Raw genomic sequence first — 15,517 nt, 5'->3', positions numbered from 1 at the left:
CCACTGGTATGCATTTATATGTTATAAGAAACAGACAAATTAAAATGTTTTCACTAGAGAATGTATGGGTTTACTTTTGCTATGCTAGAAGAGTAATTTGAACAGTTAAAAGTTTTTAGGTTAATAATTTATTGGATTGTCTTTAAGAAAACTACAGACTAATGTATTAACCCCTTGGGTTTCAAGGTTTCCTCTTGAGTTCACGCAACATTCATTTTAGTGTGATTGGTTTCAGTGAATCCTACTAGACACTCAAGGATTCTGACTGCTTCTCCTGCCTAAGTATATACAAAGCACAGTTACCACTCTGCTTATTGGACCACAGGCTACATTGCTTTGGTTATTTAAACCGATTGCTTAATACATATTGTAAAAGGAAGTCCTACAAGATGAGACCAAAAATGGATGAACCTGTACTTCAAATAATATGACTATATTTTATATAGGAAATATCAAGTGTTAACATGTGATTTTCAAATGACCTGAAATTTCAGCTAGCTGTTGCCATCTTCGCTTTAGCACTGCCCCCTATTTCTGTTACTAGAGCACTTTCTGAATCCAAAACCCTCCCCTCAATTTTCTGGGGCGGCTAGGGCTTTTCTTTACTGCTCTTTCTTCCTGCTAACAGCCTAGCTGTCAGAACCTCTGTATTATAAAGTATGATTTCTTATGGATCAAATAAGGTTTGGGAAGCCAATTCTGAGTTTATTTATAACATAAGCCATTGGAAATTGGAATGTGTTTTACTGTTTAAATACAAATATTTCAAGAGATAAGTCATTAAGGTTGTTCTCAAATCAATAATGGTTCTGTATCTAAACATGGTGTTCTTTAATGTTTCCTCCTTGGGAAGCTATAAACTTACTCCAGTAAGGCTGGCACTGTTCCAAGCATGTTTGAAACTAGATTCCAGACTTGAAAGAGGAACAAGGCTTCTTTTGGGCCTGATGGAAATTTTTGTATCTTGATTTTGGTGGTGATGATTCTAGGGATATACACAACTGTGAAAACTCACTGAATTGTACACTTTAAATGGATGCAGGTAGTTGTACACAAATTATTCCTCAGAGCTGATAAGGAAAAAACTAGATTCCAAAGAAGTTTCAGGTTACTTCACAAACCCCACAAGAAACTTGTTTTATAATTGTGCCTATCAAAGTGCATATTGTGTGACAGCAGTTGAAAATTATTTTTTTACCAGAAAAAGAACTAACCTCAATTGTCCAAATTTTTATCAAGTATGAATCTAAAATTAGTTTTGACTGTTTCTTGGAATTTAATTTTATAAGATTATGATTTTCTACCATTGAGGGTATTCAGAGATTGTATTGTGTGTTTTGAACATCCTCCCCAAAGCAGGAGTCCATGATGGTTTGAGTAATGTCAGTATTCGAATATGGGTACACCTTAAGGTGGCTACTTTGAAGAATTTTGAAGAACAACATTAATTTGGGCATATTAATTGCCATGTTTATGAAAATACCAGTCTCATTTTATAATCTCACTTTATATGTTTATCCTAAATTATGAGGCCAAACTATGACAGGGGCTTCCCTGATAGCTCAGATGGTAAAGAATTCACCCGCAGTGCAGGAGACCCGGTTCAATTCCTGGGTTGGGAAGATCCGCTGGAGAAGGAATAGGCTACCCACTCCATTGTTGGGCTTCCCTTGTGACTCAGCTGGTAAAGAACCCACTGCAATGTGGGAGACCTGGGTTCAATCCCTGGGTTAGGAAGATCCCCTGGAGAAGGGAAAGGCTACCCACTCCAGTATTCTGGCCTGGAGAATTCCATAGGCTGTATAGTCCATGGGGTCTCAAAGAGTCGGACATGACTGAGCAACTTTCACTTTCAAACTATGACATCAGATATAGAATCTAGCTTTCTTCCATACTACCCTCTCCCACTTTTACCTTTTATTTCTCTTTTCTGTAGAGTTTTGGTAAATTAATTTCATTTCTTAGATAAAATGTGGGGAAATCATTCCTTTCAGTAATTGGTCATATGTACATATTTATAAAAGACAGTGATATTGTACAATTTAAAATGTAACCTTACTATGAGTTTGATGTGTTGAATTTAGGAATACAGTGATCACAAGGTGAGATGTGCTGTGATCTGAAATTCAATCTCAATATATATAACTCAACCTTTGAAAAAAGATTTGCAGTTTTTTCAGAGATAGTTTGCATATACTGTTGCACTTCTGGGTTGTGTTAAGGGAGAAAATGATGATGTTAATGTTTTAATCCAGAAACTACATATTTTAAAAAATCAAGGAGTGCCACCTCAGTTTGGTTATTGAAAAAGTTTGACAGTGTGATGATTTAGCACTACATTTTAAAGTGCTTATCTATACTAGTCCTTACTTTGAAAGCTTTTCCAATTCTCTCTTTACCACACCAAGTACCTCAAGCACTCCCCATAAAAGTCCAAAGCCTCCTTTTTGTCTTGTCACCCAAGGGTCAGTTTTAAGGGTTGTATAAGACCAGAGAATTGTCAAGAGGGTTACTAGGTTAGAAGGTGATGAGTCCCAATGAGTATTGTGGGACATATCGAACATTGTGGGACAAGACAAAATGGCCAAACCTAGCTTAAGTGTATTTGCAAATGGTTGGTTATCACAGGCTAAAATAAAAGTCACACTGCCTCCAAGGGTGATGTCTCGTGTGTATGCTTGTGTTGAAGTGCAGCTTCTGGGGTGTTAGGTGGCTCTAGAACTTGCTCATAGACAAAGTCAAAGAGCAAAATGCCCTGCACATTGCTGAAAATGGCATTCACACTGTAGGCCTTTCTTCTTCATTTAGTCTGTTTTGGTTCTATCAAGTCATTTGGAGTTGTCAGGAGGCTTTTTTTTTTTTTTTTTTTTTTTTTGAGGGTGAGGGATGAGGTTAGGGCAAATGTGTGCTATAGTGATGGACTGATGAAGGTTGATTACAATGACCAAAATTTGCAGGCTCTTTTTGTTACTATGGAAAATGCCTTTCATTTGGATAGTAAGGAGAAGTTGCTACAGAACTTTCACAATTTTCACATCAGATGACCTTTTGGCATAAGGGCATTCTGCTTGATTTTATATTTAAACATTAATAATTCTCAATATGTACATGTTTCTCAAGTACCACAAACACTCATGGTATATCTTTAGAAAAAGACCACAACTCAGATCCAATAAACTAACAAGTATAAGATACAAATCCACTCTAGAGTTTAAAAATGCTAGAGCACCCTGGCCAGCTGCCTGTATCATTCCAGCAATTAACTCCTTTGTTTCTTAATAAACATTCAATTTCTTAAAGCTCTCAAAACCACCTACCAGCACCTTCTCTGGACCACCATGCAGTATATAGATGAAAATCCTAGGCCACATATCAACATATGAATAGTAATATCTCAAGTATACAGTAAATCTGAATTATGCAGACTTTAATTCACAAAAAATATATATATTTGTTTTTTTATAGGTAAGTTCTCTCTTCTGACTGACAAGCTTTGGTTTTCCTTCAAACTGGAAACACCAAATCCTGAGCGCTGTCTGAACAGCTGTACTACAGTGGATTCTGCCTTGGCAGTTCATTTTAGCAATTCCTCATCACATCTCAGGCAGTTTCTTTCCATTGAGCCTATTCCTGTCCCCCTCCCTTCAAAATGATTTAGTAATTACCAAAAGGGATGAAGGGCCAAGCCAGAGCAATCAAATGCTATTAAGTTTCATTGCATGTGTGTGTGTGTGTGTACGCGCACACAGATAAGGTTCTCACTTTTACAAACATCCCCAAAAAGTGCAAGCCATGACCCACATCTGTTGGAAAAAGCGATGGGAAGGGTCTTTGGAAACAGTAGAAATAGCATTTCTCTGTACTAAAGTAATGCTCACACTGAATTGGGGTACTCGATTCCCAATGACTAGTTCTACACCAACAAAGTGTGTATTTGGAAAAGTTATCTAGATAAAGCATGTCAAAAAAGAATCTACACAGATTTGAGGCAAAGCCACAGGGTTTGGGGTTGAAGGGAGCTGACAAGTATATATGGAAAAGTTATTTAAGTGATTCAGATAACTACATCAGCTTATATTAGCTGTGTGTATACAAACAATCTGTTTACTAACACTGTTTTGAAATTTGATTACCAAAATAATATGATCAATATTTCTTGTGTACTTTTTAAATAGGAAAGAATGCCTGACTCACTTCAAGTACTTTTTCCTAATGGTTGAACAAACCAAGATCTGGGCCACTTAAACTGTTAGTTAAAACACCCCTTCAGTCTCAGCACAAGGCAATATGAATGTCAAATGGTTATTTATATTTCCTAGCTAAGCTATCAACTCATTTTAAGTCATTCAGAAGGTAGAGGCCATGGGGGGGTGGTGGTGTGGTTTGGGGTGTGTGTGTGTGTGTCTTTAATCAAGTGCAGACAAATGTTTAGATGTTTTGAACTTAGCTGAAATGCCCTAAATTAGGTCAGAGTGGAATGAAAAATGACTATGAGAGGCAAAAAGAATCAGAAAATTTTCCAGTATGCCTATATAAGTGGACAGGAGTATAACTTGGAGATTTATATCCCTATAAAATTTGACATCTTCCAAAAGTAATGACTTTGAATTTGGAATCATTCCTTTTTCTTTATACTCCACTGGATTTAAAGCTGTAAGTGGAGGACCTACTTCAACAATGGCCATTTTTGAATATACTTCAGATATTTTCTTTGTAAACAATTTTACCCTTACTAATTATGAAGTGAAGTGAAGTTGCTCAGTCATGTCCGACTCTTTGCCACCCCATGGACTGTAGCCTAACAGGATCCTCCATCCATGGGATTTTCCAGGCAAGAGTACTGGAGTGGGTTATTATGAAGGAGATGTTAATATAATTATGATGGAATCAAACAAATATAGGTGTCCATAAATGATAAGTTCACCTGTTGTGGAGGTGAACCGTAGTATATTTAGACAAAAAGTGATTCTTGAATCATTTATTATTATATCTGACTTTGGAGTACATTTTTAACTTTACATATAAATATGTCAGTCTTAAATTATGGAGTTCATGGCATTTTGGGCAAATGAACAAAAAGGTACAGTGGCCAATCCATTTCCACATCTCCTTTGTATATATATGCTTAATAGTAAATGTCTTGTTTCTATGATCTAGAAGAACTGGCTTTGTTGACTGGCTTTCTGACCTTGAGCAAGTCATTATTTTCTGGGCCTCATTTTTTCTTTCTATTTGTAAAATAAGAATTTAGAATTGAGTGGATCCCCACTAAGGTTCTCTTTTACTTCTAACTTTTATGTTTATAAATTTACTCTCAAGTTGACTTATACCTTCTCTGGGGTCAGAGAACATAGTTAAACATTTGATTTGAAATGTCTTTCTTGATAGTAGCTGATACAGAGTTAACACAAGTCTCTTTCCTTTCCTACTTTCTACTGAAATTAGAGTTATTAAAATGTTGGTGTCACCATCATAGACGTTAGGGCAATAACTGATTAGCTTTAACAGCTAACTGGCTTCAATCCTCAACACAGCTAGGCCTGAGCATAGCTGGTGAAATCTTAAGCTCACGTCATAAAGACAATAACCCTGAGACGATCTGAAAAGGAATGAAATATGACACTGGTTTCTTTCAGTAGTAGAGATTGCTATTATGACTTATACATATTCTCTCTTTGGCACATAGAGAAGACTGTATTTTGGACCATGGCTCTATCCCTGGCTATCCTTATTTTCTGACAAATTGATAAAGTAACTGCTGGAACAATTAAGCCTAGGTTATCATAAGTACATGCATTTGTAAGAGAGATGAAATAGGGCCATCGGTTTCTGGTGCCATCAATATGAAAAGAAATGTAGCCTAGGTGCTATTTATTATTCAAAGTGAATTTGGAAACTGGGAAAGTTGAATCTGTAACTTTAGAAAACTTCCTTCTGGAAGGTAACCTGTTACTGATGTCAGGGCCACTTAGAATAGTCTCACTTAGAGAAGCAGGAAGTTTGAGTAAAGGATCGCTTCAGGTATGATCAAGGAATTATTTTGTGATAATCTCTTGCCAAATGGATCTTGATGCAGCTTGCTCTCTTGGTCATTTTGTCCTGGATCTGAGCTTTGTTCTTCAATACCTCTTCTTGTTTCCCCTTTATCCCCAGTTTGTGTCTTTTTCCTGTAGAATATTTTGTCAATCACTGAAGCTAGGGCTGGAATGGGAATCAATTCAAATAACAGAAACTACACTGTCAAAAACCATTTTGGCGGCATATTTGCACTGAGAATTTCACTAAATTTTGCCAGAAAGTATACACATTAATTTAGATGGTTTCCTATTACTGTTAGCCTTTACAAGAACAGGGTGACAACCAATTAAGTTTCTTATGTTTTTGAGCTATGTGTTAATTTAATCACCAGGACTCAGACCTTGAGCTATTTTAGGTCATGTGTTAAGAGTGTAAGTTGGGGATACCTTTGTGCTAATGTTGGTAAGAACCACCCTTGTTTAGCAGGTAATCAGTCACTGGTTACCAGGTCTAACATGATCACCACACACATTATGGGCTTCATTTTATAACCTTCACCTATGTTGTCTGATGAGGTACTCTTAAGCTGTGGAAAATAATTTGTTTTGGTGTATAATGAAGACAGTAGAATTTGGATCATGTTTGTAGTTCCATGAATTCACTAGGGTTGTTATGTTATATATTTAACATCAGTTTACACATGCAATTCCACTGTCTCCACTGAGCATTAAAACTGCAACTTGAATCAAGTTATCTAGACCTAAAATTGTTTTGTTGTTCTTGTTTTATCAGAGAGCAATTAATTAAAATGAAGTTGTTTTCAGATTCTGACACCTGAACAAGATGTCATTTTTCTGATAAAATATTTTCAAATCCAGATTTTTATCTTAGAAATACTTTTGATAGCAATAATGATTAAAACTATCAACAGTAGATAGAACCCTATAAATATGCCAGCTAATTATTTTTTCTTACCAATGTATGAGATGTAGTGACTATTGGCTAGAGTGCAGGAAAAGTTTTTAAAAAGAGTCCACATCCTAAATACTAATCTTGATACTGTCAAATTTTAAGATGTAGTAAGCTAACTGAAATACACAAACACAGGAAAGGAATTCACTAACTTATTAGATATGACATATACTATGGGGTTAAATAGTCACTGGCATACATTAGGAAACCCACAAGTCTTTAAGAAACAAAAAAACTCAACAGCCCCCACAGTAAGGAGAAGTTGTAGTGTTTAAAAACAAAAACACGAAAGCCAGTTATACCTAGAAACCACAAGCTGACAATTCTTTGGAGTCTATTCAGTCTCCCTTTGATGCTGTTCATTGAACCAGAATGGGCAGCGTGGAGTACTGAAGGGCAACAAACATAGGCAGGTGAGTTTGCCTCATCTGATAGCTGGTGGGGACTGCTGAGCACAGCCCTCAGCCCTGTGGGGAAATGGTGTGAGATCCCAAGGAAGGTCAGGAATCTGTGCGGCAGCGACAGTAGCAAAGTGGCACCTGGAGCTTCAAGGAAGCAAGGGTAAGAAAAGCAAAGCCAAAGGGTTAAGCACCTGACTGCACCTCTGCTGATTAGGGGCAAATACCCCTTCAGTTGGTTATGAAATGGACTTAGTGTTTTATAGGTATAAAAAGGCAAATAATAGTGATACTAATAAGAACAAAAAAATGATTGTAACTATAAAAGATGGTGAAAGCAATAGGAGTTTCACTCTCCTGTCTAGTGGGGGAGCAGTGAGGGAATCATATTCTATGTCACCTCTGAGGGCAAAGAAATGAGAAATTTTCTGAGTTCCAGGACACGTGATAACGGCTTGACTTAGAGCCGAGTTGTAACTTGTTCTTCCTGTCCATCACCCCATTTGTGCATGAGCAGGTCACAAGCCTCTCCCCACGTTTCAAATACATCCTCTGAGGAGTCTAAAAGTTTAGAATTTGAGGAACAGATGCTGGATACACAGTGAAGAGAGCTGGAACAGGCTAGAGGGCATTCAGTGCTCTGAGCAGTGCCCCGGGCTTCACCTAATTCTACCTCACTGAGGTTAATTTCACTTTGAGAACAGGCCTCTGCTTTCCCTTTCTCCATCTGAGAGTATCTGATGTCCTGCCACATATAGTGTGGCTGAACAATTCCATCAGAGATTGTGTACATCGGCTCTGAACTGGGTTCGGACATATGACCATTAAACTTGGAGAATAGGAGACCCAGTTTCTTGAGAGAGGGACCCATGAAGGATCGTTTGCTTGATGACTCAGCTTTTGACTTGCCTTGGGCACCACCGACTCTTGGCATAGTCCTGATGAGAGGTGGCCCATGGCAGGCTTTTTTCTTGCAGCCTACATTGAAAGAGACACTCTTGGATTTGGCCCGAGCCCCACCACTGCCATCATTGGTATCATCCCTCTGAGAGAGTTCAGTGCTGCTAGTGGAAAAGCTTCTTCTTTGGTGCTTCCTGTTTCCCAAGAGGTCAAGCACTTCATATCGAAAGCTGGAGATATCCTGCTTTAATTCCTAGGGCAAGAGAGAAGACATGTTATGTTAAGAAGCTTTGGAATGTTCCAGGTTTTTGTCTCATAGCAAATCACAAGGTATACGAACTACCAGAAACATCTTACATTATTCCACCACAAGAAAAACATAGTGACAAATCTGTGGGCAGGGCTGGCCATTGGAAAAAAATGTGCAATTGGTAAAGTTGATTTCAGAACCTCCCTATCAGGAGTACACCAACAGACTGAAATGTTAACCAACAATGACGGTATTAGAGTAGTGTATTGGCTCTCATCGACATCTGCATAGAGAAAGATACAGAAGAGGAAAAGCTTTAGGACTCAGCAATAAAACTAGGGAAGTGGAATGTCAGGTGATGAGACTAGTGCTCAGTCGCTCAGTTGTATCCGACTCTGTGATCCCATGGCCTGTAACTGGCCAGGTTTCTCTGTCCATGGGATTTCCCAGGCAAGAATAATGGAGTTGGTTGCCATTTCCTCCTCCAGAGGATCTTCCCAACCCAGGGATCAAACCCACATCTCCTACATTGCAGGCCAATTCTTTACCATTGAGCCACCTGGGAAGCCCCATTTTGGGACAGGGGACCCTGTTTATCCAAGTCCCTGTGAAATGTCTTCTATCTCTCACTGGCTGCCTAGATACTAGATTGCTCTTTTAAAAACCATCTTTGAAAAGCTTACATCTGATGATTTAATTCTTTTGCTTAACACTTTTTAGTAACTTGTCACTGACCTTATGAAAAAGGAAAAATGCCATACCACAGACTACAAGGTTTTTCAAGGCCTGGTATGTGTTCATCTCTCCTGTTTCATATCTTTCTACTCTTTCCCCAGGCTCGCCACTGTCCACCTGTATGAACATATTCTCTCTTGCCTGAGTCTCTGCATGTGCTGTTCTCTCTGGAACACTCTTCTATCCAACTAGCTCCTCCTTTAGACCTCAGCTTGAACATGGCTTCCTCTGAAAAGCCTACCTCAAATCCCCAAGTCCCAGCTGGGTGTCCCCCCATTTCTGTGTCTCCACAGTACCTTGTGTTGCTCTTGTTAGAATACTCCGTCATTCATCACCCTCTATTATTATTGTGTGTCACTCCATGAGAGAGTAGGGGCTGTTTATATCTTGCTCATCACTGTGCTCCAACTACCTGGCAGAGTGTTTGGCACGTAGCAGGCCCTCAACTGGTGAGTTATGTCTAGATTAGGATAACAGCCTTCATGTATTCCTTAGAAAATGTATATGTGTTCTAGGATAGGGTTTCCCAACCAATTGACATGTAGAGTGTGGCAATTGTTTGTTAAAGGGATCTGTCCTGTGCATTGTAGGATTTTTAGCAACAACCCTGGTCTCTACTCACTAGATGCCAATAGCATTCCAGGGTGACAAGCAAAAATGTGTAATGGTAGGATATCATAAATGTTAAGTTTTAATAATAGATTTTTTTGTCTTTATTATATATTTTAAGTAAAGAAGACCTTTAAATCTCACACATCCTTGCCATATCATTTAAAGCATTCAATTCCCACACTGAGAAACACTCAGACTATTAAAAGACTGTGTATTTTTAGTATTCATAACTGTGGTGGTGTGACAAACATTGGTAACATCTCTTCATCTATTGGAAGAACTGTAACTGGTTTTACTGTATTATAAGCAGTTGAAATTCCATCACCAGAAACTTCAAATACTGTGAAGATTAAATGATGCTTAAGAAATGTGAAATGAGAAATTAAACCACTTTATGACCAAATTACCTTAAAATTTTCTTCTGTTAGTCCCTCATTTGTTTTGGAATTTCTTATCATAGCTGCCACATATCTTTTGACTAAATTCCTGATAACTTCCTGGAATTTAAACAAAAACATGAAAAGGCATTCAGTTTCCTTCTTGGACTCTTAGTACAATAAGGAACATATACAAGAAAAAAATATGCCTAGACTGTCTTTGCATTGGAAAATTCTCACAGGATCCAACGATTTTCTACAAAACCCCCAGTTAATTCCACTGGCTGAATGAAGAATTACTGTGTGTCCAAATAAATTTGGTGGCAGAGTGGGCCAGTGAGATCAAATTCACCCAAAAGAAAATTTTTCTACCCAGGCATAAGGTAAACATGATTCACATTAATAGAATAATCAGAGTAGAGTAATCCTTGAATGGTCACAGTCAATATCCTTTCCTTTCAGGCTGGATTAAACTTTAACCCTCCTAGTAAGATGAGAGTTTTTCTTCCTTTTATAAAGTCGAGAAAGTCATTCTTCAGTGTCACAAAATCTGCTGATTTCGATGTCCAATAATTACATAGTCAAGATATTTTTTATTAAAGTCAGTATGTTCTTCTCCTTTACAGGGATGGCCTTTTTAACTTAGCCTCCTGGGAATGGTATACACATAGTCACTCAACTTTGTGTTAGTAACAATGATGATGATAGCCACCACTTAATGCAATATGTCAGGCACTGCCAGGACACACATGCACACACAAATACAAACGTACTCACCACTCAATTCTCACAACTACACTTTTGAGTTAAGTTTTATCATCCCTATTTTACAGATGAAGAAACTGAGGCTCAGGGAGGGTAAGTGACTTATCTAAGGTCAGACAACTGACCAAGAACTACTGTGCTTAGTTCATATAAAGAAGCTTTACCTGGTAATGTTGGTTCTGTATCAGGCTGTCAGCATGGCGTTCCTGTCATTGAAAATGGACAGAGAGCTTATATCAGCAGTGTCCCAGCAGCCCATCCACTCAAATATATTTCTAAATATTAGGACTGGAACATGACACAGGAGCTGCTGCTTGACAAACCCCCAAAGCATCTGTAGGTTGGACTAGTTTTATGATGTTCGAGATAGGGAATGTCACAAAGGAGAGAAAGGAGAAAACAGTTTTACAAAGAGACAATTTTTAAAGGCCTTACTGTGAAGCTTCTCAAGTTGTGCCTTCTCCGTCTACCATCAGGGTCTCTTTTAGGGCAGAAGGTGTTGTTGAACCAGTTGCCAAGGTATAGAAATGACTTGGGGCTGGGGATAATGTTGAAAGGAGGTGGCAAGGTGCCACCTTCATCAAAGTAACTCATCCAGAGCTTCGTCCTTGCAAACTTCCACTCAATATCAGCATGATCCTGTGAAAGACAAGTTCAAAGATGGGGGATGGGAAAATACAAAATGCACCCATGACTCATTCAAAAAGTTCTACTTGCTTCTACAGAGGGAAATATGTCTGTAGCTATAAAAATTCAATTTACACTGACCTTACCCTCTAGTGTTTTCCTCTACATGTTTTCTAGTTGCAACATTTACGTTTTGCTCTATGATCAATTTTGAGTTCATTTTTGCTTAAGGGGTGAAGTTTACATTGAGGGGTTTTTTTCTTGTTTTGTTTTTGCCTGTCAGTGTTCATTTGCCATTTGCTGAAAAGACTATTGTTCTTCCATTGAATTGCTTTTGCACCTTGGTCAATCAGTTGTGCATACTGGGATTACTGGCTATTCACATTCAAAAGAATAAAGTTGGATTCCTACCTCACACCACGTACAACATTCAACTTAAAATGAATCACAGAACTAAATTTAATAGATAAAAAGTATAAAACTTTAAGAAGAAAATTAAGGAGTAAATATTTATAACCCTGGATAAAACAATGGTTTCTTAGAGAAGACACCAAAAGCTAAGGAACAAGAGAACAAAATAGGTAAATTGGACTGGGTCAAAGTTAAAAACTGTACGTCAAGGACACCATAAAGAAAATGAAAACCCACAGGCTAAAAGAAATGAAATATCATTACTGGAAGAAACACTAGCTGGAATCAAGATTGCTGGGAGAAATATCAATAACCTCAGATATGCAGATGACACCACCCTTATGGCAGAAAGTGAAGAGGAACTAAAAAGCCTCTTGATGAAAGTGAAAGTGGAGAGTGAAAAAGTTGGCTTAAAGCTCAACATTCAGAAAATGAAGATCATGGCATCCAGTCACATCACTTCATGGGAAATAGATGGGGAAACATTGGAAACAGTGTCAGACTTTATTTTTTGGGACTCCAAAATCACTGCAGATAGTGACTGCAGCCATGAAACTAAAAGACGCTTACTCCTCGGAAGGAAAGTTATGACCAACCTAGATAGCATATTCAAAAGCAGAGACATTACTTTGCCAACAAAGGTTCGTCTAGTCAAGGCTAGGGTGTTTCCTGTGGTCATGTATGGATGTGAGAGTTGGACTGTGAAGAAGGCTGAGCGCAGAAGAATTGATGCTTTTGAACTGTGGTGTTGGAGAAGACTCTTGAGAGTCCCTTGGACTTCAAGGAGATCCAACCAGTCCATTCTGAAGGAGATCAGCCCTGGGATTTCTTTGGAAGGAATGATGCTAAAGCTGAAACTCCAGTACTTTGGCCACCTCATGCGAAGAGTTGACTCATTGGAAAAGACTCTGATGCTGGGAGGGATTGGGGGCAGGAGGAGAAGGGGATGACAGAGGATGAGATGGCTGGATGGCATCACTGACTCGATGGACGTGAGTCTGAGTGAACTCCGGGAGTTGGTGATGGACAGGGAGGCCTGGCGTGCTGCGATTCATGGGGTCGCAAAGAGTCAGACATGACTGAGCGACTGAACTGAACTGACTGAATGAAAATCTGATAAGGGACTTGTACCCAGACTATATAAAGAATGATAACGATTCAATAATAAAAAGACAAATCAATTTGAAAAAGAGGAAAGCACTTGAATAGACATTTGCAGAAAGACACAAATGACCAACATTGTTGGTCATTAGGAGTATTCAAATTGACACCGCAATGAGATAGAGCTTTAAACCCACTAGGATAGCTACAACAATTTTTCATGAAAGAATAGCTAGTGTAGGTTAGAATCTGGAGAATTTGCACCCCTCACACACTGCTGGTGGCAACGTGAAATGGTGCAGCTACTTTGGAAAACCATATGGCAATTCCTCAAATAGTTAAACATAGAGTTACCATACAATCCAGCAGTTTCACTCCTAGCTACATACCCAAGAGAAACGAAAGCACATTCTACACAAAAACGTGTACACAAATGTTCAGCAGCATTTTTCATAATAGCTAAAGAGTAGAAACAACCTAAATGTCCATCCACAAATAAATGGATAAACAAAATGTGGTATACTATCATTATTATCCAGTCTGTAAAAGGAATGAAGTTTTGACACATACTGCAACATGGATGAACCTTGAAAATCTTATGCTGAGTGAAAGTATATTCTGCTGAGTCTTCCAATCCATGAACATCCGTATGTTGTTTCTTTTATCCATGTTTTGTAGTTTTCAATGTGTAAGTCCTATCTATACATGTTTTGTTAACCTTTTGCCTAAAATGAAAGCTTATGCCTATTTCATTTTACTTACAACAGTTTACAATAGTACTGTCTTAAAATTTCAGTTTCCAATTGTTCATTGCCAGTATATGGTTGATTTTTGTGTATTGACTTTGTATTTTGTGGCCTTGTTAAATTCATGTTTTTATTCTATGAAATTTTTAAAATAGATTATTTAGGGTTTACTTTATACAGAATCACAAGACAGTTTTATTTCTTCTTTTCCAATCTGTACGTCTTCAATGTTTTTCCTTATTGCACTACCTAGGATCTCTAGTTCAAAGTGGAATAGAAGTATTTAAAGCAGATATACCTTGTTACTGATCTTAGAAAGTCTTCTTTCACCACTTAGTTAGCTATAGGTTTTGTGGTTCAGGTTCTGCACATTGCATTCTATACCAATTTTGCTAGACATTAAAAGAAAAAAATCAGAGTAGAAGTCTGTCAAACACCTTTTCTGGTCATATAAATTGATATGACCATAGGATTTTTCTTTTTTAGACTATTAATATGATGAATTACTTTGCATTTCTGGAGTAAATTCTATGTGGTTATGGTATGTTCTTTTTATATATTGCTGGATTCAAATATGTTAATGCTCTGTTGAGGATTTCCCTGTCTATGTTCATAAAGGATATTGGTCTACAGGTTTTTGTTTTTTTTTTTAATTTTCTGTACTTTTTTCCTGGTTTGGGTATCAATAGAATACATTATAAATGTGTATTTATATATAATTAAAATTAATTTTACCAATTTCTTTTCACTATATTTTAATGTGGCTACTATAAAATGTAACCTATGTGGCACATATTTGTGACTTGCATAAAATTTTTATTGTACAGAACTTCCCTAGACTAATGGTGTATTTAGTCCTGCCTAACAAGGCTTAAAAGCAAGCCTCAGAGATCAAACTATTTCCAGAATAAAGCTCAAGAGTATTTAAAACAATACAAAAATATCCAGCGTCCAACAAGGTAAAATTCATAATGTCTGACATCCAATACAAATTTATCAGAAATGCCAAGAAACAGGAAAATATGATACATAATGAAGAAAAATCTATTAAACAGAACCAGATACAAATCAGTTGTATTCTATATACTGGCAATGAACAATAAAATATTAATTTAAAAAAAGTATCATTTAAAATATAAAATCCTTAGGAATAAATATGACAAAAATATATGTGTTTTTTAACATTGGAAACTGTGAAAGATTACTGACATAAATTAAAGAAGACTTAAACAAATGTAAAGAAATGGCATATTCATGAATTGAAAGACTGAATATAGTTAGGATGGCAATTCTTTCCAAATTGATTATAGATTCAATACAATTTCAGTCAAATCTCAGTTGGCATTTTTGAAGAAACTGACAAACTGCTTTCAAGTTTATATATAAATACAAAAGATGTAAAAGATGTAACTAAAAGATGTAGTTAATTTTGTAAAAGAACAAATTGGCATTGAAGATCAATGGAACAAAACAAGAAAGTCCAAAAATAAATGTGTGCATATGCATAATTACAGGCATATATGCAGTTGACTTTTAAGAAAGGTGTCAAGGCAATTCAACTTGGAAAGAATAATCTTTTCAACAAATTACCTTGGAATAGTTGGA

General features: G+C 37.3%; 1 protein-coding gene across 1 annotated transcript in view; it reads right to left on the bottom strand.

Annotated features, from left to right (window-relative positions):
- Window positions 1–11,313: 11,313 nt before the first annotated feature.
- The window catches only part of LOC102395430 (short transient receptor potential channel 5), a 55,065-nt gene continuing 50,861 nt past the window's right edge, over window positions 11,314–15,517 (bottom strand). The window contains exon 5 of the mRNA XM_044936877.1: window positions 11,314–11,666. Coding sequence (XP_044792812.1) covers window positions 11,433–11,666 — 234 coding nt within the window. The 3' untranslated portion in view covers window positions 11,314–11,432. The remainder of the gene's footprint in view (window positions 11,667–15,517) is intronic.

This window comes from Bubalus bubalis, chromosome X (genome assembly GCF_019923935.1).
Source record: "Bubalus bubalis isolate 160015118507 breed Murrah chromosome X, NDDB_SH_1, whole genome shotgun sequence".
In the NCBI taxonomy this organism is placed as follows: Eukaryota; Metazoa; Chordata; class Mammalia; order Artiodactyla; family Bovidae; genus Bubalus; species Bubalus bubalis.
The sequence above is the reverse complement of the archived record's forward strand: the minus strand, read 5'-3'. Positions and strand labels throughout refer to the sequence as shown.